Source organism: Pelophylax lessonae (genome assembly GCF_965119305.1).
Source record: "Pelophylax lessonae genome assembly, chromosome: 5".
Lineage (NCBI taxonomy): Eukaryota > Metazoa > Chordata > Amphibia > Anura > Ranidae > Pelophylax > Pelophylax lessonae.
The window spans coordinates 340,009,479-340,035,865 of NC_138772.1; the positions used below are offsets into that span (position 1 = coordinate 340,009,479).

Consider the following 26,387-nt stretch of genomic DNA (forward strand, 5'->3'; position numbering starts at 1 on the left):
AGCCAGACCAACAAACATGAAGGCTCACTCCACACGCTCCATAGCCACGTCCTGGGCAGAGAGAGCTGGGGTTTCTATCGAGCAGATCTGCCGGGCAGCTCTCTGATCCAGTGATTCCACTTTTGTGAGACACTATAGGATCGACTTGGTCTCCGCCCAAGATCTAACCTTTGGTCGAAAGGTCCTGCAGGCGGTAGTCCCACCCTAGGTACGAATCTTTGGGGTCTCATGTGACCATCCTGGAGGATGACTGGGGAAAGCTAGAGTTATTACCTGATAACTCCTTTTCCAGGAATCCTCCAGGAAGGTAGACCCCCACCCTTATTGATGTAAGATACTAAGTCCATATATCAGCACATTCGTGTTTGACAACAAGGCAATCTTTATACAACTGAAGGGGCAGCCTAGGGCGGCTTGTTTTAAACTTGTGTTCTTGTGTTTCCTGTAGGAGGTGGAGCCTATCTCTCTCTCTCTCTCTCATGTGACCGTCCTGGAGGATTCCTGGAAAAGGAGTTGTCAGGTAATTACTCTAGCTTTCTCCATCGTTCGTCGACAGACACAGCCTCATCTCCATGAGCTAAGTGGGTTTATGCTCCTCCTATCAGGAGTAGTCTAGGAAGTTAAAATTTGAATACACATGCCCAGGGGGCTGTCCCCTAGACATAAATCCCCCACTGCACTATTCAGCGCATCAGTTTGTTTCTGCTTAGAGCAGGAGTAGGACCTAGGTTTTGTGCTGGGACTTCAGTCTCGGTTTTTTATTCTTTTCAGAATGTTTTCTTTTATCTTTACTCACTTGCTGGCTAGTGTTCAAGGAAGTCGACATTCTCCTGGTGATTCCAATCACCTGTACTATGCCAAGGCAAGTCCTTCCTGCTGGTGTTTTGGACTGTGGTCACCACGGATGCCAGCCTGTCAGACTGGGGTGGAGTGCTGGGGAAGCTCTGTGTCCAGGGAACTTGGACAACAGAAGAGTCTTCCTTGCCGATCAATATCCTGGAGCTCTGCCTGCTTCACTGGACAAGTCGGCTACATGGCTCTCCGTTTCGGGTTCAGACGGACAATGCCACAGCCGTGGCTTACATCAATCATCATGGGGTAACCAGGAGTGCCCTTGGGGCAAAGGAGGTGGCCGAGATTCTGGTTTGGGCGGAACACAATGTTCCGGCTCTTACTGCGGTCCACATCCCGGGTGTGGAGAATTGCAAGCGGATTACCTGAGGAGTCAGGTGTTGGATCAGGGGGAGTGGTCCCTGCATCTCCTGTGTGCTTGGTGAGGGACTTCGGAGGTTGATCTGTTTGCCTCTCACCTCAACAGGAAAGTTCAGAGGTTTGTGGCCAGATCTCAGGATCCTCTGGCTGACGCCACAGACGCTCTGGTGGCTCCTTGGAGTCAGTATCGCCTGATATATTCCTTCCCTCCACTAGTTCTCCTGCCAAGGTTTCCTCACCGGGTGACGATGGAAGGAATTCCGGTTGTTCTGTTGGCACTAGACTGGCCTCGGCAGTCTCGGTACGCAGAACTGGTAAAAAATGGTTGTGGATCCTCCATGGCGTCTTCCTCTGCGAGAAGATCTTCTATCTCAAGGACTGATCTTCCATCCTGATTTACAGTCACTGGCTTTAATGGCTTGGCTGTTGAAAGCAAGGTGTTGAGGGATAGAGGTCTCTCTGCTTCGGTGATTTCTACCCTTTTGAAGGCCAGGAAATCGACCTCTAGGAAGATCTATCATCTCACGTGAAAATTGTTCATTTCATTTTGTGAATTGCTGCAGCTGCACCCTCATTCTTTTTCAATAGCTAGTGTTCTGGCCTGTGATTCGCACCTTCATTCAGGGGGTGCATCACCTGGACTCTCCAAGAAGATCCTCGTTGCCTCAGTGGGATCTTAATCTGGTTTTCTCTGTTCTTTAAAAGCTTCCATTTGAGAATATTAGGGAGATTTCTCTGCTTTCTTTGTCACAGAAGGTTGCCTTCCTAGTGGCTGTCACTTCTGCCCGCAGAGTCTGAGTTGGCGGCGCTGTCCTGTCCGCCTTATTTGGTGGTCCACAGGGATAAAGTGGTCCTGCGTCCTAATCCGTCTTTTCTTCCTAAGGTGGTGTCGGATTTTCACCTGAATGAAGACATTGTGTTGCCTTCCTTATGTCCTAAGCCTAAACATCACAAAGAGGTTGCCTTGCACTCTCTGGATGTGGTTCGGGCGATTTGGGCGATTAACAGTTTATCTGATGGTTACTGAGTCCTTCAGAAGATAGGAGTCTTTTTGTCCTTCCTGACAGTCTTTGCAAAGGTTTGGCTGGGTCCTCACAGGTCGCCGCAGGTCGCCTCCCATAGGGAAGCTGCGGACCCGTTCTAATAGGAGCGACACAAGTCGCTCCGACCTAGAAAAAGGGTCCGGAGCTTCTTTGGGGCGACCAGGAGGCGACCGCCATAGACTTCAATGTTATGAAGTCCGTGGCGGCCGCTCCGAGGTCGCGGCGCGCTGCTCGCACCGCGATCTCGGAGGTCACCCCGGGAAGTAGCGTCGCGGTAGTGTGAACCGGCGCTTAACACTTCTTTTAACAGGAAACACATTTATTCTGTATGAAAAGTAGCTGTAGTGAATACTTGTTTATATAAGCATACTTTCTAGTAATTAAGGAGCTTGAAGTGAATATCTCCTGTTGAGAGAAATGCCCATCAAACAGTATAATTAGTAATGCTTTGCTCACCAGAGGCTTGACATCAATTAACTCCTACAGTTATATATGAATATACACATAGTCAATTTTATCACAGTGATCAAAGGGCATCCTTATGCTCTACATTTTGTCTGTTGTAGTTGTCATGATTATCTTTATTAATTTAAAGAAAAATCTGCAGTGTTCTACAATCTGGAAAATCAAAGTTTATGGTTCATATTGAATGCATTTTTCCTCCAGTAGATGTATACCCTAAGGTAGGGGTGTTAAACTCAATTTCATCGAGGGCCACATCAGCATTAGCATCGCCCTCAGATAGCCGGTTCTATCTGTAGCTCACCACCATCAGAAGTCAAATGCCCCCACCCTCCCTTACTTAAACCAGTGCATCCCCCTTACCATGTGCTGCTGCTGGTAAGAAGCCAGAGCCGAAGCTGGGAAGCAGAAACTGCAGGGTCTGGAGGTGGACCAGAGGAGGGCTGGAGTCAGCTGCTGGAGTCTGCAGAATTCCGAGACCAGTGGAGGCAGAGACAAGGGGGTGTTTCCGCTGCACAGAGAGGTATAGGATCTGTAGAAGTTGTCATCCTCTCTACTGCCAACTGCTGATATGAGGGGGTGGTGGTGGTAGAGACGAGCCTCTCTCTGGCTGCACGGGATCTGGCAGAGGAGTTTTGTTCTCTCTGCAGCTGAGACAAGTAGAGATGAGGGAGGTGCAGCAGCTGCAGGAGAGGTGCAAGGGCCGCATTCAGCCCGCGGGCCTTGTGTTTGACACATGTGCACTAAGGGCTCATTCACACAGCCAGCAGGAGCCCTTGCTGTAAACCGAACTAGGATGAATCACTTTTAAGAGTGCTGTAGATCAGAGACTGCTAAGCATTTAGAAGGAAATACTGTCACCCCCCCGCTCCCCCATTTTTTTTTTTCTTCTGACAGCTGAATGGGAATTTTGTATGCAAATGCCACTCTGCAACCATGAGCATTTCACTTCTGGTTCTGGTGTGGCCCCATTTACCTGAATGGGTCACGTTTTGTGGTAGTACTCCCTGCTTAACACAGAGAGGGTAAAATTTTTGCTGCGGCATGTGGACAACCCTGAGCATCAGTATGCTATCTTTTAGGTGGACAGTTGGTGGGTGGAAAAACTGTGGCTCAAGCAGCTGTTTTTATTGTACCATGTGAATAAGGTCAAGCTGAATTAATTTGATTTTGATTATGGCAACTATTTATGATACACACTGCTTTATCAAAATAAAATATTTATTTTTACCTTTTTCGTATTAGTGCTGCTGACCCAACAATGGGTCTACATGCATACACTGAGTGTTGCATGGCATTGCTCGGGAGGGATCCTAATTACAAAAAAGTGTACCTAGCTTTGTAATGTGTGTGTGTGTGTGTAAGATGGCCGATTATGTAACAATGTGACAACGCATATGTAGCTCAAAACTATTAAAATATTACTACTTGAATACCCCCCCCCCCCCCCCCCCAAACCTGCATTAGTCAGATCAGTATGTGAATAAACTGGTGCAAGACAGAGAGGATGCACTTTTCAGGCTCTAGTGGACTTCAACAAAATGGCAGCCGTCTGCATAAAGACACCCTGTTACATGAATGTGATTAAAATTAGTAAAATATGCATTCAGCTCCTGTTCTCCACCTGTAAAGAGCTCCTCAGATACGTTTCATCCTTTTCGAGACTCAATAGTTGAGTCCTCTAGCCAAAAACACCCCAGAATACTGTATTGTGAACATTTTGATTTTAAAGCAGCCTCCTGATCCCTATGGACGAATTTTGATAATTTAGGCATTTTTAACACCGTTTATAGGCAAACAGGGAAACACAAAGGGCCATGCCAATTTCAGCTTCAGGAAGTTCTTGCGGAGATTTTGATAATAGGGTTACCGAGTTATAGGGTTCCTGTAAATACTGTATCTGAAGATTGTTCAGGACCTCTAGGTTTCTGCTTTAGAGAGATATTAGTATTTCATGAGTTTAATCCTATTATAGTAAGTGTAACTCTAGACAACATTTTTTTGGAAGAAGTAGGGAAGGGTTTTGTTGCTGCTTAAGGCCCCACTGAAGATTTCACCTCACCACCTGCTCCGTCACATCATTGTTAGAAGTAAAATCTTTATTTTTAAGGGAAAAAGGAGATGTTAAAGAGGAAGTAAACCCTAAAAAAAAAGAGAAAAAAAAAACCTGTAAAGACAAAGGCATAACATACTAGCTCATTATGAAATACTTACCTTAAAACGAAGCCCTCGCAGTGCCGCACGCTCAGCGACAGGGCGGCCGACATGTCCGGCCACCCTGCTTCCTTGTTCGCGTCCTCCGGCCATCTGATTGGCTGGAGGCACGATTACATCACTCCTGCGCATGTGCGCAGGAGCCGCCATTCACGGCACTGGACTCTGAAGGAACGGCACGGGTGGCCGTTCCTTCAGAGCACATGCGCCGATGATGTCATCGGCTGCATGCACTGTAAATAGCTCCTAAACGGTGCATGTTTCGGAGATATTTATAGCACCTATAGGTAAACCTTAATATAGGCTTACTTATAGGTAAATGTCAACAAAGTGGGTTTACAACCACTTTAACAAGCACTGATTAGGGTGAACCAAGAGTTAAAAAGGGGTTAAACAGGAACAAATTATAAACAATTTTTTAATTTATTTGTCAAGTAGATTTAACTAACATTTTTATCAATTTAGAAAGTTCATACCTTTGATCTGCAGATTAATTAAACAGAATACAGTAGGTATCGTACAAACGTAACTATCGCTTTGTATCTCTCTATTCAGCCACTGACAGTAGCAGCTATTACAGCTACTGTATTTACACAGCAACTCTCAACTGTCATTTTGACAGCTGGGAATTGCTGGCAAGTGCCAGGACATGGACAGTGGTAGGGAAGAATTACAAGGTGTATTACACATGCCCTGTGTACTGAAGTTTTTTTGGGTATTTGTAACAAGCCCAGTGTCCACAGCTTGTTTATCATAAATGTTATCAATATTTTTCATGATGAATGATCCAAAAAAAGTCAAACATTTGCAAATATCATCCCAAACTCAAAAAAATCTGGGCTCCAGACTGAGTAGAGCTGCATGATTAATCGTTAAAAAATCGCGATCTCGATTCACCCCCCCCCCCCCTCACAATCTTAAAAACCGCATGTCCTCGATTCTTATAGAGCTGTTCTCTGCGCACTCACAGCTGTCAAAAAAAAAATCTCCAGCATATGTTTATCAACATTAAGGCTGCTAGATAACTATAAACACAATGTTTTAGGCTCCATGTACACGAGACGTTAGAAAAAACGTCCTGCAAAGCTATTTCTGACGCCGGGAAAAAGCAGCTGTTAAACGTGCTTTCAGTAGCTTTTTCCATTTGCGTTATTGCACGTTTGGCCACGTTGCTTTTAGCAGCGTTTTTCTGCCTCCATTCAAAATCAATGGCTCCCTATGGGAGCCTATTGATTTGAATGGAAGGCGCACCGCAAGTCAGATCAGGATGATCCGACTTGCGGCGCGACCTGCACTGTGAGAATCTTAAGGGGGAACTCCACCCAAAAATGGGAAAAAAATTGCGTGGGGTTCCCCCCCAGGTTCCAAACCAGGCCCTTCGGGTCCGGTATGGAATTTGAGGGTAGCCCCACGCCGAAAAAACGGCGTGGGGTCCCCCCCAAAATCCATACCAGACCCTTATCCGAGCATGCAGCCCGGCAGGCCAGGAAAGGGGAGGGGACGAGCGAGCGGCCCCACCCCCCCTGGACCACACCAGGCCACATGCCCTCAACATGGGGGGGTGTTGGTGCTTTGGGGCAGGGGGAGCTCTGCACCCCCCACCTCAAAGCACCCTGCCCCCATGTTGATGAGGACAAGGGCCTCATCCCCACAACCCTGGCCGGTGGTTGTGGGGGTCTGCGGGCAGGGGGCTGATCGGAATCTGGAAGCCCCCTTTAACAAGGGGGCCCCCCAGATCCCGGACCCCCTCCCTGTGTGAATGGGTATTGGGGTACACTGTACCCCTACCCATTCACCCCATAAAAGATAGTGTATGTAAATAAGGACAGGAGACGTTTTGGAAAGTTTATTAAAAATCTTCATCCGGCTCTTCGGGGTCTTCTCCTCTCCGGGGGTCTTCTGCTCTTTTGCTGTCCGCCCTTCTGCTGTCCTCTCTTCTTGTCTTCTCCTCTCCGGGGGTCTTCTGCTGTCTTCTCTCCGTGGGGTCTTCTGCTCTTTTGCTGTCCGCCCTTCTGCTGTCCTCTCCTCTCCGGGGGTCTTCTGCTGTCTTCTCTCCGTGGGGTCTTCGGCTCTTTTGCTGTCCGCCCTTCTGATGTCCTCTCTTCTTGTCTTCTCCTCTCCGGTCTTCTGCTCTTGTGCTGTCGGCTGCCGGATCTCCTTCTTCCTCCGGTCCTCCTCCGACGACGTCTCCAGCGATTATGCCGGCCTCTGGTCTCTGCAGCTTATTATATAGCCATTAGGGGCGTGGCCACCAGATGACGTCATCGGGAGACCACGCCCCTTGTGTCACATGTGACGTCACATGTGACACAAGGGGCGTGGTCTCCCGATGACGTCATCTGGCGGCCACGCCCCTAATGGCTATATAATAAGCTGCAGAGACCAGAGGCCGGCATAATCGCTGGAGACGTCGTCGGAGGAGGACCGGAGGAAGAAGGAGATCCGGCAGCCGACAGCACAAGAGCAGAAGACCGGAGAGGAGAAGACAAGAAGAGAGGACATCAGAAGGGCGGACAGCAAAAGAGCCGAAGACCCCACGGAGAGAAGACAGCAGAAGACCCCCGGAGAGGAGAGGACAGCAGAAGGGCGGACAGCAAAAGAGCAGAAGACCCCACGGAGAGAAGACAGCAGAAGACCCCCGGAGAGGAGAAGACAAGAAGAGAGGACAGCAGAAGGGCGGACAGCAAAAGAGCAGAAGACCCCCGGAGAGGAGAAGACCCCGAAGAGCCGAATGAAGATTTTTAATAAACTTTCCAAAACGTCTCCTGTCCTTATTTACATACACTATCTTTTATGGGGTGAATGGGTAGGGGTACAGTGTACCCCAATACCCATTCACACAGGGAGGGGGTCCGGGATCTGGGGGGCCCCCTTGTTAAAGGGGGCTTCCAGATTCCGATCAGCCCCCTGCCCGCAGACCCCCACAACCACCGGCCAGGGTTGTGGGGATGAGGCCCTTGTCCTCATCAACATGGGGGCAGGGTGCTTTGAGGTGGGGGGTGCAGAGCTCCCCCTGCCCCAAAGCACCAACACCCCCCCATGTTGAGGGCATGTGGCCTGGTGTGGTCCAGGGGGGGTGGGGCCGCTCGCTCGTCCCCTCCCCTTTCCTGGCCTGCCGGGCTGCATGCTCGGATAAGGGTCTGGTATGGATTTTGGGGGGAACCCCACGCCGTTTTTTCGGCGTGGGGCTACCCTCAAATTCCATGCCGGACCCGAAGGGCCTGGTTTGGAACCTGGGGGGGAACCCCACGCAATTTTTTTCCCATTTTTGGGTGGAGTTCCCCCTTAAGATTCTCACAGTGCAGGTCGCGCCGCAAGTCGGATCATCCTGATCTGACTTGCGGTGCGCCTTCCATTCAAATCAATAGGCTCCCATAGGGAACCATTGATTTTGAATGGAAGAAAAAAAACGTATAACGTGGCTGAACGTAGGTTCATCACGTTCAGTCACGTTTAGTCACGTTCGGCCGCGTTTCTGCGTTTGAAACGTCGGGAAACACACGTTCGAACGCAATATAATTGCGTTCTAAAAAAAGTCCCTGAACGCAACTGCCTGCAAATGACTGTAAACTACCATGTGTACATGGACAGATAAGATAACATGGAGCTGCGTTCAGGGACTTCTGAAAAAAACGCCCAACTGCTCCTAAACGTCCATTTCCAGCGTCCCGTGTACATGGAGCCTTACAGTGTGTCATTTCCTTCTAAATTTATGAAATGAATGAATAACTTTTTCTGACACTTGTTGCTTACAAGTTAAAATCTGTATTTTATGCTAGACAATTACTTAGAGCCCCCAAACATTATATATTTTTTCTTTAGCAAAGACCCTAGAGAATAAAATGGCGATCGTTGCAATCTTTTATGTCACACTGTTTTTGCGTAGTAGTCTTTAAAACGCATTTTTTGGGGGGAAAAAAATACACTTTAATGACTTTTAAAAAAACTAAACAGTAAAGGTAGCCCAATTTTTTGTATAATGTAGAAGATGATGTTAAGCCAAAAATCGTGATTTTTATTCTAACCAAAAAAATTTGATTCTCATTTTATTCAGAATTGTGCAGCTCTAAGACCCTGTAATGTCAGCTTTTTTTAGGTTATTTATTCTTCTATTAATAACATATTTATGTCTCCAATGGTATCTGCAGCCAGGATCATTTCCCTTTTCTAAATAGATCTAAAATCAGTGATCCCTGCCAGATTTACAGAAGTACTGTTTTTCCTTTATTCCATTTTTTTAAAATAATAATTTCCTTTATTAGAATTTGATCAAATGTTAGCCATCACAGCAAACCGCTTACCTTTTAAATGTAAATGGAGTGTTTGAATCGCTTTGTAGACTGATATTTCAATGCTATCTCAGTTTATACAATGCTGTGGATGCCATAATGAAAGTCTGTTTTCAGATGCTGTCTTAGAAGACAGACTTTTAAATTAGAATAAACCTACCTAAATGGATGGTCAAAGCTAATATTTTGTTAATCAACTGTAACCTGTTTCGGACCATACCTATTTGAGGATAATATCATGTTATCTGCCTTTACATTGTGCCAAATTTACCAAAAGTTGAGTTTGCAGAAAATTTCTAGGTCGGTACTTTGCAAGTTGAATGATCAATATGCTTTAAATGATGTCTGTAAATTATTGTGATCTATCCATTATCTAAATAGAGCAATCTATGAATAGAGAATTTTAGAGAGACTGTGAAAGGGCTAGAACTTCTGTTAAGTTTTTATTATTGTGTCCTCGCTGGGGAGATTGTTCTCTTACTTTTGCCCTTTTGCGGCCAATGTCTCTGGTACAGGAAGTAATAGGAACTCCAAAATTTTAAAGTTGTTACAAGAGGTGTTAGGGGAAGTCTTCCGAAGGGGAATCTTGTTCCAAAACCACTTTTGCTTTGAAGAGATTTTCTCTTCTTACTGTGTCTCTGGAAAATCTTATTGATAAGACACGTACAGCAAAAAAAAAAAAAACTGACAAGGGCCTTAACCAAATTCTAACTTTACATACAATTTAAAAGAATCACTTGGGTGTTAATTAATACGCTGTCCAATTGTTAAAAGTGATGTTTGAATCCATTGTATAGCTTGTGCGGATGAGAAAAGGATAAATTCCCTAGGTTGGAATTGTGTTTGACTCCAGCCAACAAAAAAAACAAGTGTGCTAATAGGTCTAAGATACAAATGACTTAAAAGATAATTAGGGAGCCCTGTATCCACGACGAGAGCAGATGCAGACAAGAAGTAAAATGAAAATATAAAAAAAAGATAAAAACATATCTAAACCGAAGAAAAACATTAATAATATTGCAGCTTACTAGACATTGAAAATGGTGGTTGTATTAGTTCTCCCTCTTCAACTCATCCTCCTGTATTCATATAGCTAATAGCTGCCGGCTTCTGAACACAGGAGTGCTGTCAGATCAGGGCTTTGCTGGGTTTGTTTACTCACCCTCTACTCGCATCTTTCTTCTATCATCTTACACCACCTGCCCACCTCCTCCCCCATTGGCAAAAGAACTTGAGGGTAGGGGGCAGGTAAGAAAACACTGATAGGTCCCAATCTTGTCAGTGCAACTGTATATAGAAATCAAAAGCACTGTCCCCAGTGCTGCCCTGACCTGACAGCAGCCCCTGAGATCATGAATGACTTTGAATACCTTCACACCCATTGTTTGTGCGAAGAGGTTTGAGGGTGAACAGGTTTAAAGTGAAGACAATGGTGATTGACCGTCTACCCACCTCAAAAGTTAAAATCATTATTTGGATTTTCTAACAAAAACAAATCTATTCATAATTGTAAAAAAAAAAAAAAAAGAGAGACAAAAATGTTGTATAAACCTAAAAATAAAATAACTTTTATTACCATTCGGGTACATTCACACCAGTGGCTGTGCTAGAACTCAGTGGCTGGTGTATAGTGGGATGACAGCAGTGCTGATGTGCCAATTGCAGCACATTACATTGTTCACTTTTTTTTTTAAACAAACTTTATTGAAATGTCACACAATAACATTTCATTTGGCCACAGCATGATGTGAGGCAGTAGATTGCCTTGCATTGCACTGAAAAAAAGTAGTGCATGCAATACTTTTTTCAGCGCACACCACCCCAACACGGTGGTGTAAACCGGTCAGAGAGGAGACAAGGCATTTTATCTTGTCTTGTGATGGGACTTCACTGGAATAGCCGCCCAGCACAGTCCTACCACACCTGGTGTGAATCTACCATCACAAATGATTGTTCATTTTTTAATTTACAAAATAAAAGTCCAAATATAAACACAAGCATGCACCCAGTGCTAAAACTGCAAAAGTTACTATTTTCCACCTCTTTATCTAACATATTAGCTACTAAATAGATAGGTGATCTGACATAAACAACCCTAACCTGTGCGACTACATACTCTGTAATTGGCATGTACATTCTGCCTTTTGTTTTTGTTTTGGCACATGTTCAGACAGTGAAAGGTGAGTTTGTGAGGAATATAGAGCTTGTTTTGTGTCTACTGTGCATGTGGAGGAAATGCTCTCAAGAAAAGCCTGCTCGCAGACATCTGTAGGACTGTTCTGTGTTCTTATTGCCTTCCTTTTCCAGCATGTGCTCCACTGTTTTTCATACAAAGTTGGCTGAAATGCAACTGGGTCCTGCAGATGGTCTTGCTTACTTATAATTCCTTTACTTGAAGTTGCAAATAGTTCTATCTGTTTCATTCTTGGTGAGAGAATACTACATATTGGTGAAATGTGTGCATTAAAGTATTAAAAAAAATATATATATACCTGAAATGGTAATAGAACCACTTTCAGATTAAAGTGGTTGTAAAGGCAGAAAGTTTCTTACCTTGATGTGTTCGATCTCTGCAATAAGGTAAAAAAAATATATATATTTTTAGCTCCCCCATACTCCACCTTATACTTATCTGAGCCCAATCTCAATCCAGCACTGTGCCTGAGAGCAGCGGCTTTCTCCTACCCCCCTTCACTGAACATGGAGGCAGCAGCAGGAGCCATTGGGTCCTGCTGTTGTCAATCACAGCTTGAAATGGACACACACAAGTGGCTCAAATCGAGTCCACATGAGTGCTCCAATAGCAAGGGGCTTGCTATGGGGGCACTCAGAAGGGGTAGGGGCCAGGAGCCCAGAATAGGAGGATCAGGGCTGCTCCATGAAAAACTATTATACAGAGCAGATGAGTATGATGTGTTTATTTAAACATTTTTTTTCCATTTGCAATCACTTAAAGTAGTAATGACAATATTTGACAAATATTTTTGAAAGTGTCCTTTAGAGCCGGTTCACACTGGGGCGAGGTCGCCTGACAAGTCGCCGTGGGTCACCTGCCCATAGATTAGCACAGGACCCGTTCTAATAGGAGCGACACAAGTCGCTCCGACTTAGAAAAAGGGTCCTGAGCTTCTTTGGGGCGACCTGGAGCGACCTGCATAGACTTCAATGATACGAAGTCCGTGCAGGTCTCTCCGAGGTTGCCCCGGCAAGTCGGGTCGCTGCTATGTGAACCGGCTCTCAGTCATTCATCTGCAATGTTTACTTCTTTTTCATGCTTGCATATGCAGCGATATATAAAAACTAGCAGATTTTTTTATTTCACTTATGTTCACAGAAATTGTTATTTTAAAGGTCTGTGACATCATCAATTTTACATACAAAGTGCAGGTATACCTGACCCCTGGTAGGAAGTATCAGGAATGTGCCACTGTCACAACCGTTCCTTATTTGGCAGGACTACTACAAATCCCATGATGCATCGGGTCATCATCAATGCCAGTGGGCAGGATTGCAGTCATTGCTTAGTGTCTAATGCTTACTCCCATGTCTTTTCTCAAATCCATGCATGCCGCTCAGCTCGCAACAGTTTGTTAGTTGGCGTAGAAACTAGTAAATAACTCCACTGCTTGTAATTATCCACATGTAGATTTAGGATTGTTACACGACCCCTGTAGCCTAAAGCATTAAAGGGGGGGGGGGGCATGGAAACAACAGTAGGAGGAGACAAGAAATGGCTGTGTGATATTTCCTGTGACACAGCCCAAATTCTGTTAGTCATTGGTATGGAGAGAATTTGGAAATGGTAGAACAATAGACAACAAAGAAGGGAATGATGTTCCACTTTAAACAAATACTTGGTTCTTGGGGAAAAAAAGCTGACAGTGTACAAGTTTAATCACCCAAGCTTACGTGCTAAGGCCGAATTCTCACCTGTTGTAAACCTCATTCCATGGCTAAAAATATATAGATATCAAAATAACTCTGGAATGTACAATGTATAATGCACATGCAATTCAGGATAAAATGCCACAATGCCAGTTCACATAACGGCACTAAATGCTGTTAAAAACCACCATGTGAAATAACATTGATTCTTCAGAACAATAAATTGCACATGAATATAAACCTAAAAGGTTGCAAGCAATTCCTTGTAAAGCATTTGAGGAATGAAAGGATATGCTTTGTGCAAGGATTTTATATCCTACTCAATTGTTTGCTCATATACTGCCAATGCTGCTTACTTTCATCACTGCTCTATGTACCTCTGCATCGGCTCACCTCCATCTTCTGCCTACTCATCCACCATTTCTCAGTAATTAAGTTCAGATAGTCTCTATACCGATAGAAATGTGTTTGGAATTGAAAAAGAAGGGGACAGATTTCCTCACTGATGACATTAATCTAATATACAGTATCTCACAAAAGTGAGTACACCCTTCAAATTTTTGTAAATATTTTATTATATCTTTTCATGTGACAACACTGAAGAAATTACATTTTGCTACAATGTGAAGTAGTGAGTGTACAGCTTGTATAACTGTAAATTTGCTGTCCCCTCAAAATAACTCACACATAGCCATTAATCTCTTTTGTCGGTGGCAACAAAAGTGAGTACACCCCTAAGTGAAAATGTCCAAATGGGCCCAATTAGCCATTTTCCCTCCCTGATGGTCATGTGAGTCATTAGTGTTACAAGGTCTCGGGTGTGTTAAATTTGGTGTTATCACTCTCTCATACTGGTCACTGGAAGTTCAACATGGCACATCATGGCAAATAACTCTGAGGATCTGAAAAAAAGAATTGTTGCTCTACATAAAGATGGCCTAGGCTAAAGAAAGATTGCCAGGACCCTGAAACTGAGCTGAAGCATGGTGGCCACGACCGTACAGCGGTTTAACAGGACAGGTTCCACTCAGAACAGGCCTTGCCATGGTCGACCAAAGAAGTTAAGTGCACATGCTCAACGTCATATCCAGAGGTTGTCTTTGGGAAATAGACATATGAGTGCTGCTAGCATTGCTACAGAGGTTAAATGGGGTGGGGGTCAGCCTGTCAGTGCTCAAGACCATATGCCGCACACTGCATCAAATTGGTCTGCATAGCTGTCGTCCCAGAAGGAAGCCTCTACTAAAGATGATGCCAAAGAAAGCCCGCAAACAGTTTGCTGAAGACAAGCAAACTAAGGACATGGATTACTGGAACCATGTCCTGTGGTCTGATGAGTCAAAGATAAACTTATTTGGTTCAGATGGTGTTAAGCGTGTGTGGCGGCAACCAGGTGAGGAGTACAAAGACAAGTGTGTCTTGCCTACAGTCAAGCATGGTGGTGGGAGTGTCATGGTCTGGGGCTGCACGAGTGCTCCCGGCACTGGGGAGCTACAGTTCATTGAGGGAACCATGAATGCCAAAATGTACTGAGACATATTGAAGCAGAGCATGATCCCCCTCCCTTTCGGAGACTGGGCCGCAGGGCAGTATTCCAACATAACGACCCCAAACACTCCTCCAAGACGACCACTGCCTTGCTAAAAAAGCTGAGGGTAAAGGTGATGGACTAGCCAAGCAAACCTAAACCCTATTGAGCATCTGTGGGGCATCCTCAAATGGAAGGTGGAGAAGCGCAAGGTCTCTGACATCCACCAGCTCCGTGATGTCATCATGGAAGAGAGGAACAGGACTCCAGTGGCAACCTGTGAAGCTCTGGTGAACTCCATGCCCAAGAGGATTAAGGCAGAGCTGGAAAATAAAGGTGGCCACCCAAAACATTGACACTTTGGGCCCAATTTGAACATTTTAACTTAGGGGTGTACTCACTTTTGTTGCCAGCGGTTTCAACATTAATGGTTGTGTGTTGAGTTATTTTGAGGGGACAGCAAATTTACACTGTTATACAAGCTGTACACTCACTACTTCACATTGTAGCAAAGTGTAATTTCTTCATTGTTGTCACATGAAAAGATATAATAAAATATTTCCAAAAATGTGAGGGGTGTACTTACTTTTGTGAGATTCTGTAGCTCTCCAGTAGTTGTAAAAGCAAATTGTTTTTGGAACAGCTTGACTTAGCCTAGTGTGGTAAAACCCAGCTCCTCAATAAAGCAAATCTTTACAGCAAAATGTATGGTTTCCCGCAAAGCATGTCTGTCTTAGGGATGATTGGTAAATCTAAACTACACTTTATATCAACTGCCCGAAAAAGGCAGAGATGTTACCACACAGCAGAATACAGGGGCAGAGTCAGGATCCATCAACCCCCATTACCGCAAACCTTTACAACAGAATGCCTGTAATGAGCCTAAACCTGCCTTCTCATTGCATAAATATTTTTTAGCAGAGTGCAGAAGGGCCTATCCCATTGCATCTGATCCCACCAGCTGTGATTGCCAGCTTTTGAGCCCTTTGCACATCCCACAGAAGGAAGCAGCCTTGTGCGTGTGAGCACAGTTGCCCTTCATAAGTTGCTATGTAACCTGCAAATGCATACTACCAATTAAAAATATTTGGCTAGCAGTTGTAGAATTTTTGTATTAATGGTCAGTTGTTTTTATAATATATATGTAATGCATGCCACTATGGACATTTAGAGCATGAGAACCTATTTAACTCTATTTCAATTTTCCACCTGGCTCTTTCGGCCTGATAGGGCCATCCACCAAGGGCATTTTGTCCTGTTAAAACAGGAACTGATTGCAATTTGCCCCATGTATGGGCAGCTTAAGGCTTGCCATAACATACATGATAAAATTTTCTGTACAATTTTCTTGAAATTTACCTTCAACTATGAAGTGCAAAGGCCTGCCTAATTGGATACAAGTGAAAGTGTTGTTTGGCTTTGACCTCTTATGTGGTTTGTGGTAAATCTAACAGAAAATTGTACAACAAAAATTGAACATGTATGGGCAGCCATACACTCCTGTCTCTAATCTTGTGAGATATCACTGATTAGATAGTCCGACTGCTTGTCAGAAATTTTTTGTTTTAGCCCATGCATGTGCGCTGCAATCCCATTATTTCCTTTAAACTTTCAAGCACAAACTTGTCCTCATGTCTTGCTGTATTGGGGATAGGTAAGTATAAGCCAAAGAGGGGGGCTGGAGGCAGAGAATGATTTGATAAAGGTGTAACTGCAAAAAAAGGTTCCAATATACACTATACAGGTTTTATACAGCACCAATAGTTTGCACAGCACTTATCTAAGTAAAGGAGACAATGCAAAATGGTTAAGAGGGCCCTGTTCATGAGAGCTTACAGTCTAAAGGGAGAGGCAAATGGTACAAACAGTAATAACTGTTAGGAGTGATTTGATAGAGAAAGTACAATTTCAGGTGGGATAGCCTTCCCTAAAGAGATGTGTTTTCAAGGATTGTCAGAAGACAAACAGAATAGAAGATAGATGAAATGGGGTGAGGAGTTGTGGAGAAAGGGAGAGGCTTTGAAGAAATTGTGGAGATGAGCATGGGAAAAGGAGAGGGGGCTTTGGGAGGAGCAAAGAGGATAGTTTTGATGATATTATGGGTTGAAGTTGCTGTAGCTGTGGGCAGAGTTTGGATGGCTTGGTATGCTATTTGTTAGTTCCAGGGCCGGCTGGTGAAGTTTTAAGATGGGGGGCGCAAGACCCCGCCCTTCCATTTTGACCCCTCCCATTTCCCAGAAGCCCCACCCCTTATAGACTCCACCCATTTTGTCCCCTGTATTTTGCTTGCGTGAACCAATTCTCCCAATATATCACATATTAAGGGGTCCATCAGTACTAGTATATCCCATAATAGGGAACAGGGGCCCTATTATGGGATATACTGTGAGAGACATCCTATTGTGGGATACATGGACTGAGAGTGGCACAAACCCCACAGTACAGACCCCCCCAGCACAAACCTCACAGTACAGACCCCCCCAGCACAAACCTCACAGTACAGACCCCCCCCCAGCACAAACCCCTCAGGCTCAAACAACTTAAGCACAAACCCCACAGTACAGGCCCCTAGCACAAACCCCACAGTACATGCCCCCTTCAATATAGTGACCAGTATAAATGCCCCCTTTCAATGTAGTGACCAGCATACATGTCCCCAATGCAGTGACCAGTATACATGTCGCCAATGCAGAGCTATGCGTGCGTGGCTCCAGTGCAGCCAGTGACCACCAGTATACGTCCCCCAATGCAGAGCTATGCGTGCGTGCCTCCAGTGCAGCCAGTGACCACCAGTATATGTCCCCCAATGCAGAGCTATGCGTGCGTGCCTCCAGTGCAGACAGTGACCACCAGTATACATCCCCCAATGCAGAGCTATGCGTGCCTCCAATGCAGCCAGTGACCACCAGTATACATGTCCCCCAATGCAGAGCTATGCGTGCGTGCCTCCAGTGCAGCCAGTGACCACCAGTATACATCCCCCAATGCAGAGCAATGCGTGCGTGCCTCCAGTGACCACCAGTATACGTCCCCCAATGCAGAGCTATGCGTGCGTGCCTCCAGTGCAGCCAGTGACCACCAGTATACGTCCCCCAATGCAGAGCTATGCGTGCGTGCCTCCAGTGACCACCAGTATACGTCCCCCAATGCAGAGCTATGCGTGCGTGCCTCCAGTGCAGCCAGTGACCACCAGTATACGTCCCCCAATGCAGAGCTATGCGTGCGTGCCTCCAGTGACCACCAGTATACGTCCCCCAATGCAGAGCTATGCGTGCGTGCCTCCAGTGCAGCCAGTGACCACCAGTATACGTCCCCCAATGCAGAGCTATGCGTGCGTGCCTCCAGTGCAGCCAGTGACCACCAGTATACGTCCCCCAATGCAGAGCTATGCGTGCGTGCCTCCAGTGACCACCAGTATACGTCCCCCAATGCAGAGCTATGCGTGCGTGCCTCCAGTGCAGTGACCACAATTATACATGTCCCCCAATGCAGAGCTATGCGTGCGTGCCTCCAGTGCAGCCAGTGACCACCAGTATATGTCCCCCAATGCAGAGCTATGCGTGCGTGCATCCAGTGCAGCCAGTGACCACCAGTATATGTCCCCCAATGCAGAGCTATGCGTGCGTGCCTCCAATGCAGTGACCACAAGTATACATCCCCCAATGCAGAGCTATGCGTGCGTGCCTCCAATGCAGTGACCACCAGTATACGTCCCCCAATGCAGAGCTATGCGTGCGTGCCTCCAATGCAGTGACCACCAGTATATGTCCCCCAATGCAGAGCTATGCGTGCGTGCCTCCAATGCAGTGACCACCAGTATATGTCCCCCAATGCAGAGCTATGCGTGCGTGCCTCCAATGTAGTGACCACCAGTATATGTCCCCCAATGCAGAGCTATGCGTGCGTGCCTCCAGTGCAGTGACCACCAGTATATGTCCCCCAATGCAGAGCTATGCGTGCGTGCCTCCAGTGCAGTGACCACCAGTATATGTCCCCCAATGCAGAGCTATGCGTGCGTGCCTCCAATGCAGTGACCACCAGTATATGTCCCCTAATGCAGAGCTATGCGTGCGTGCCTCCAGTGCAGTGACCACCAGTACATGTCCCCTAATGCAGAGCTTTGCGTGCGTGCCCGACAGAGCAGTGACCACCAGTATACATGTCCCGTAATGCAGAGCTATGCGTGCGTGCCTCCAATGCAGTGACCACCAGTATATGTCCCCTAATGCAGAGCTATGCGTGCGTGCCCCGACAGAGCAGTGACCACCAGTACATGTCCCCTAATGCAGAGCTATGCGTGCGTGCCCGACAGAGCAGTGCACTTACCTGGAGGCTCGGCTTCTCCCTCTCCTCTTCTCCGGTCTCCTCTCCGCTCCGCTCTCTGCAATGCCGGTCCATGCGACGTCAGCGGGGTCAGCATGGGGCCATGGGATGTCCTGGATGATGATTGGTCCAGGCTGTAGACTGGACCAATCACAGCCAGGATATCAGGAAAGCCAGGATATCAGGAAAGTGGGGGTGCCCAAGCGCAATGACTTGCGCTCAGGTTACGCCCCCAGAAGGCAGCCAGTCGGCGCCCTTCTGGGTCGTAAAACCCCCCCCCCCCCCCCCCCCATAGCCACCACATAGGCCGGGGTAGCGGCGAACACAATTTTTTTTTCAAAACTTTATTTGTTCGGTTTTTTTTTTTTTTCTTCTTTTTCTTTTTTTCTTTTCTTTAGGGGTAGGGGGGCGGCGCCCTGGCGCCCCCTATGCACGGGCCGCCACTGGTTAGTTCCTTACATTTTATGCATTTGGTAAGGAGAAGCCAGTGGAAGGATTGACACAAAGGGTTGGGGCACACTGAGTGGTTGGCTAGGTGGATGAGTCTGGCAGGAGCAGATAGACTGGGGGCAGCCTGTGTAGAAGTGGGCCATCAAGGAGAGAATTACAATAGAGGATGAAGGGAGTGATTCATTAGGTGACTTCACACTGATCCACCTGTGGTTGTGGTTTACTTTCTATGGCAAAAGGATTTCCATGCGTCAGAATTTGTAAGTTTGGGGCTGCATTTCTGCAAAAGAAGTTAGAGATTTGGTCAGGATCAACAGTATCCTCATTACTGAGAAAAACAGGCAGATACTTATCCATCATACCATACCATCAGGGAGGCATGGGATTGGCCCCAAATTTATTTTGCAGCAGGGCAACGACCCCAAACATGCAGCCAATGTCATTGGAAACTCTTCAGCAGAAATGAACTATAAATGTATTGCCAGATGGTATAATACCCCAGATAAAGCCCATAACTATCAGAAGGAGAAATCAAAATATTGTTGGAGGGGTTGCAAGGAAGTTGGTACAATGGCACATATATGGTGGGAATGCCCGAAAATAAAAAAAGTCCTGGAAGGAGGTCTTAGCTCAAATTAAAAAGTATACAAATGTAGAGGTCCCGGAAGAGCCCTGGTACTGTTTATTCCATGGTATAAAGAGCTCAGTAAAACAATACAAAGTAACCTTAATTCCTCATTTAATGAACGCTGCAAAAGGATTGATCCCACTATATTTGCAGAAAGACGAGGCCCCGACAGTAGGGGACTGGATTAAAAGAACAATAAGAACTATGGAATACTTAAAGAGGTTGTAAACCCTCTTGTATAACTTTTACCTATAGGTAAGCCTATATTAAGGCTTACCTATAGGTGCTATAAATATCTCCCAAACTTGCACCGTTTAGGAGATATTTACAGCGCAAACTGCTGATGATGTCATCGGCGCAGGCGCTCTGAGGGAACGGCCACCCGTGCTGTTCCTTCAGAGCTCAGTGCCGTGAACGGCGGCTCCCGCGCGCATGCGCGGGAGTGATGCAATCGCGCCTCCGGCCAATCAGATGGCCGGAGGACGCGAACCCAGAAGCGGGACGGCAGGACATGTCGCCGTCCTGTCGCTGAGGTGGCGGCACGGCGGGGGCTTCGTTTTAAGGTAAGTACTACATAATGAGCTAGTATGCGATGCATACTAGCTCATTATGCCTTTCTCTTTACAGGGCTTTTTTTTTCTCGGTTTTTTTTTTTTACTTTACTTCCTCTTTAAGAAACGGGGGAGAAGATGGGACGGAGGAATGGGTAAACATCTGGGAGGATTGGAACAAGTTAAAGAAAACTAGGGAATATACTAAGTGGAGAGGAGAGAAGATAAATAGGGGAAGGTTAATGAGGGAAAATTGTAAGTGGATGAAATTATTTTATGGTGTGATTTGTATTTTTGAAAATTAATAAACAAAAAAAAAAAAAAAATAAGAAGAAACTATCTTCAGTGTAAAGAACAACAAGGAGTCCTGGATATGATGGTTTGGCCCTTGATCTTAACATCATCCACTCTGTCCAGGATTACATGAAGAAAATGAAGGATAAGAGGCAGTCAACATCCACAGAAGATCTGTAGTTAGTTCTCCAAGATGTTTGGAACAATCTACCTGCCGGGTTCCTTCAAAAACTGTGCAGGTGTACCTAGAAGAATTGATGCTGTTTGGAAGGGTGGTCATTCCAAATATTGATTTAATTTGGATTTCTCTTCTGTTCGTACTTACTATTTTGTTAATTGATAGAAATAAACGATTAACACTTCTATTTCTGAAAGCATTCTTTATTTACAAAATTTTTTAACACCTGCCTTAGACTTTTGCACAGACCTGAACATTAGAAATCTCTTCAGGATTTATTTAATGAAAGCACACATCTTTTTAAAGGTCAAATTTCAATGTAAAGCCTGATGCATGCTATTAGTTGAACGAAAAAAAAAGTCAGTCAGCCCTGGTCAGAGCCGCTATACAAACTTTGCCAAGTTAGTATATCAATCTTCCCCGCTGAGCTATTGTGTTTTGACAGGGAACCGACTTCCATCGGACAAACCGACAAAAAAAATGTCCGACATTCAACCCATGTGTATAAGTGGCAATTGTCTCCCGACATTCTGCCTATGTGTATCCGACTTAAGTCCAAGACTGATCTGATGTCAGTTGTGTGGGATGTGCACAGATGACAGTGAGATGCACCCACCAGCCTGTTGTCCATTCTGCAAATATCAAATGAAAACAAGAACATAGTATGCAGCAGGATTACATCACTAGTAAAATTATCTAACAAGCGTATATTTTTTTTTCTGAACTGTTTACCAGAGTGGTCTCTATGTAAACATTTTATTATTTACCTTTGTTATGTGATCTCATCTGTTTGCTTTTTCCCCTGCTTCTTAGTAATGTAGTAGTTTCATGTTAGGCCAGGTGTGCCAAAGGCGAGGTCTGTTTTTTGTACACTTCATGTTGTCATCAGGACAAGTTAAGTCTGTTTAATGTAAGGACACAACTCTCGAAGTCAAAAGCATTTGCTGGCAAATTCTGTCAGTTTCTTAAAAGTTATAAAAGCCTCTAGGTTTTAACCTGCAGTATGTTTCTTGATGAAACTCCTAAAATATTGCTTTAAACCAGCCAAATCTGAAAATAGCCTAATTACTACAATGTTACTGGGGTTTCCAAACAGACATTACTTTTTTTTAAAACCCATGCAGTTTAAAAAAGAGTTTGTATATATATATATATATATATATATATATATATATATATATATTGTGTGTGTATGTATATCTTCTATTTTTTTATCAAGTGATCAGATAATCTCTGTTTTCAATTGTATAAGGGACTTTGGCTGCATGTGCACTAGCATACTCTGACCACGTCTGCAGGAAAACACAGCAAGAGCACAAAATGCGTTTTTTGCTCCGTTTTGTGTTTTCCCACAGCCAGCGGTCAGAATGCTCATATCCTGAATGCGATTATTCCATGCAGGAGGCCTAAAGCTTTTATCATCCTTCCTCTCTAGCTAAGCCAAGATATACTATCAAGGCTGGAGATGTGTATATTTTAAATACAGAAAGCTACAAATAGGTTTTTTTAGACCAAGGAGAGAGGCAGTTTCCATTAAGGAATTGACTGCTCTGGGATTCAACAAAATGCAGGCCTTCAGTAAGAAGAAAGAGAGGCAATGGTGGAGACAATTTACAGCACACAATTTTGGCAGCATAATTAATAATGTAGAATGTATGTTCTTTTGTCATTTATATTCCCAAATTTATGGTCCTTTTTTTTTTTTTTTCTTTTACAGGCCAAGGCTGCACGCACAAAGAAAATTTGCCCAATCCCAGCCAAACAGTCCGAGCACAACCCCCATTAAAATTGCGGAGCCATTGCTACCCCCACCAGTTACTCAGATGTCCGACCTCTCTAAGCGCAAGCCCAAGACTGAGGATTTCCTCACATTTCTGTGTCTTCGAGGTAAGAATGTTCAGCCTCTTTTGCCTTATATACTTCTATACAAAAATAACATAGCTGTTGGCAAGAATGGCCTTCTGTTTCTGTCCCAGTCCTGGGAAATGTAGTCTGAGAAGAGATGTAAAATGCATAGGTGGAGGTTACCTTTAATGGAAATTACATGCTAAAATAACTAGTTCTAGAGGTAGGAATTCATATTTTATGTAGATCACAGCTTATGTTGTAACAATGGCACCTAGTACACATACATACCCCTTCTTGACTAGAAGGGAAGCTTGAAGAGGGGATGGAGCCTGGCCCTGTTGCCTGTGTCTCTAAATGTACTCATAATTTTGAGATGGTGCGTTTACAGTACTTTCTTTAGAGCTTGTTCGCACCAGAACACTTTCTTTATTTTAATCTGGTATTTCTGCTAGTAACATACTTTCTGTCCTAGGGTCAACAATGCTCACTCACCCTACTGTTAGGATTTACATGCACTTAAAGTGGAATTCCAGGCTATAACTAATTAATCTTAAAAATGCCCCCCTCCTGACACCTATATGCTGACTAACCTGTGTAAGAAAGATATTATATATAAATAAGTTCAGCACTACAGTCATTCAGAAATCGCAATAATCATCATGTGTATCAGTATAAACCTAAAATACATAAATTATGTGCTCAAATGTCCATCTATTAAAGTAATCTTCTTATTCTGAAGAATAAAGTCCACACACGTGTCGCATACACTCACAGGCCACTTTTTTAGGTACACCTTGCTGGTACTGGGTTGGACTTCCTTTTTCCTTCAGAACTGCCTTCATTCTTCGTGGCATAGATTCAACAAGGTGTTGGAAACATTCCTCTGAGATTTTGGTCCATATTGACATTAAAGGCATTGCGCAGTTGCTGCAGATTTGTCAGCTGCTTATTCATGATGCCCATCTCCCTTTTCACCACATCCCTAAGGTGCTCTGTTGGATTGAGATCTGGTGACTGTGGTGGCCATTAGATTACAGCAAGCTCATTGTCATGTTCAAAAAAGCAGTCTGAGAGGATTTGAGCTTTGTGACATGGTGCATTATCCTGTTGGAATTAGCCAGAAGATGGGTATACTGTAGTCATAAAGGGATGGACACATTCAGCAACAATACTCAGGTAGGCGGTAGTGTTTATACAATGCCCAATTGGTACTAAGGGGTCCAAAGTGTGCAAAGAAAATACCCCTCGCACCATTATGCCACCACCACCAGCCTGAACCGTTGATCTAAGGCAAAAAGGATCTGTGGTTTCATGTTGTTTATGCTACTGTTTGAATGTCACAGCCGACATTAAGACTCACCAGACCAGGCAACATTTTTCCAATCCTTTATTATCTGATTTTGGTAAACCTGTGCGAATTGTAGCCTCAATTTCCTATTCTTAACTGACAGGAGTGGCACCTGGTGTGGTTGTCTGCTGCTGCAGCCCATCTACTTCAAGGTTCGATGTGTTGTGTGTTCAGAGATGGTATTCTGCATACCTTGGTTGTAACGAATGGTTATTTGAGCTACGTTTGCCTTTTTATCATCTTGAACCAGTCTGCCTGTTCTCCTCTGACCTCTTGACGATATCAACAAGGCATTTTAGTCCACACAACTGCCACTCACTGGATATTTTCTTTACCATTCTCTATAAACCCTAGGGATAGTTGTGCATGAAAATCCCATTAGATCAGCAGTTTTTTAAATCCCCAGACCAGCCCGTCTGGCACCAACAACCATGCCAACGTCAAAGTCACTTAAATCCCCTTTCTTCCTCATTCTGATGCTCGATTTGAACTTTAGCAAGTCTTCTTCACCACATCTAGATGCCTAAATGCATTGAGTTGCTGCTATGTGATTGGCTGATCAGCAATTTGTGTTACCAAGCAATTGAACAGGTGTACCTAATAAAGTGGCTGGTGAGTGTATATTACTTCTTGTGCTTGGATTGAAATGTTTCTCTGTGCCATCAATTGCAATCCACTGCTTTTCATGCCAACCATCACCTTGTGACTACCTCTCCCCCAAACTTGTGTTCTCGCCTTGTTCATATGACCTATATATTACAACCCTAAAAAGTTGGGACGCTGTATAAAAACTACTTAAAAACAGAATGTAATGATTTGTAAATTTCATAAACCCATCAAATGTTTAAACTGAGAAAATGTACCATTTTAAGAAAAAAAAAAAAATAAGTCATTTTGAAATTGATGGCAGCAATACAGCTCAAAAAAGTTGGGACATGGCATCTCTTCTTTTAAATACCCTCTGTAAACATCTGGGAACGGAGATCAGTTGCTCAAGTTTTGGAAGAGAAATGTCCCATTACATAAGATTCTAACTACTCAACAGTCCTGGGTCCTCTTTGTCATATTGTTGGTAAAGGATTCACCAAACATCAATTGGTGAAAGTTCTTAAAGGGAAACTCCACTCAAATATTAATGTTTCCCTAATATTAGTATGTTATATATGTTTATCTTTGATATTATTCATTTTCTGCCTAGCTGCTTGTGAAGCTTAGAAAGTCTTATCTAAGCCAGACAAACCGCTTCTTTCTGTTCTTCACTGACAACTCTGTTTCCTGTTATCTGAAATTTGCTTAAGGCTCGTACACACTTGAAGAAAATCGGAAGAAATATCCTCCGATTTTTCTCTCTCTTGCTCAGCGTTCATAACCGTTTTTAGTTGACAGTGCATAATGTTCACAAAATTTCTCGTCCGATTTTCTTTTTTTTTTGGGGACGTTTGTTCGTAGAGTGTGATGCAAGTACGTATACGTGTGACCCCCAGAGGCTAAGTAAGTGGTACTTCTGACATATCAACATTGGTGTATAGACTTTACATATCCCCTGTACACTGAATGTGTGGATAGATGGCGATAGAGAATCGGTGCTCAGTTCATAGTGCAACAAATATAGATACAATTTATCCATTTCTGTTGTTTTTTTATATGATAAACCTCCGGGTTATCAGCAACTTCCGATCATGTGCGGTCTTTTGTATCCGATTTTTCGTGGACATACTGCGTACACATTAAACGAAAATTTGTCGTGCTGGTGATGGACGATGAAAATTTTGGTGTTTGTCCCTCCGTTTTTTTTTTCATTGAAAATATTGGCATGGGCTGCTGAAAGTTGTGTACACATTAGCCGAATATCGTATGATTTTACCTCGGACGGGAATTTTCAGCAGATTTTCTACTAGTGTGTACCCCACTTTAGCTGTATTTCACTTCCTGATAAGGTTGTCAAGCTTTCTAAGACAGACATGCCTGGAAAGTGAGTTTTAAGGCCCTTTTCACATTTGAGTGGCCTAAAAAGTCTTGCAATTTTTCAGCGATTTCACCGTAATTTTTTGACGCAATTTTTACCACGTTTTTTGACGCGATTTTGACTGGGCTTTGAAGCAATGCCTATGTCTTTGGACTCCAAAATGCATCC

At 44.4% G+C, this 26,387-nt stretch overlaps 1 protein-coding gene across 1 annotated transcript in view; it reads left to right on the plus strand.

Moving 5' to 3' along the window:
* JARID2 (jumonji and AT-rich interaction domain containing 2) overlaps positions 1–26,387 on the plus strand; it is a 351,911-nt gene that overhangs the window by 135,021 nt on the left and 190,503 nt on the right. Inside the window, exon 4 of the mRNA XM_082258420.1 lies at positions 22,775–22,944. Within this exon, the coding sequence (XP_082114546.1) occupies positions 22,775–22,944 (170 nt within the window). The remainder of the gene's footprint in view (positions 1–22,774; positions 22,945–26,387) is intronic.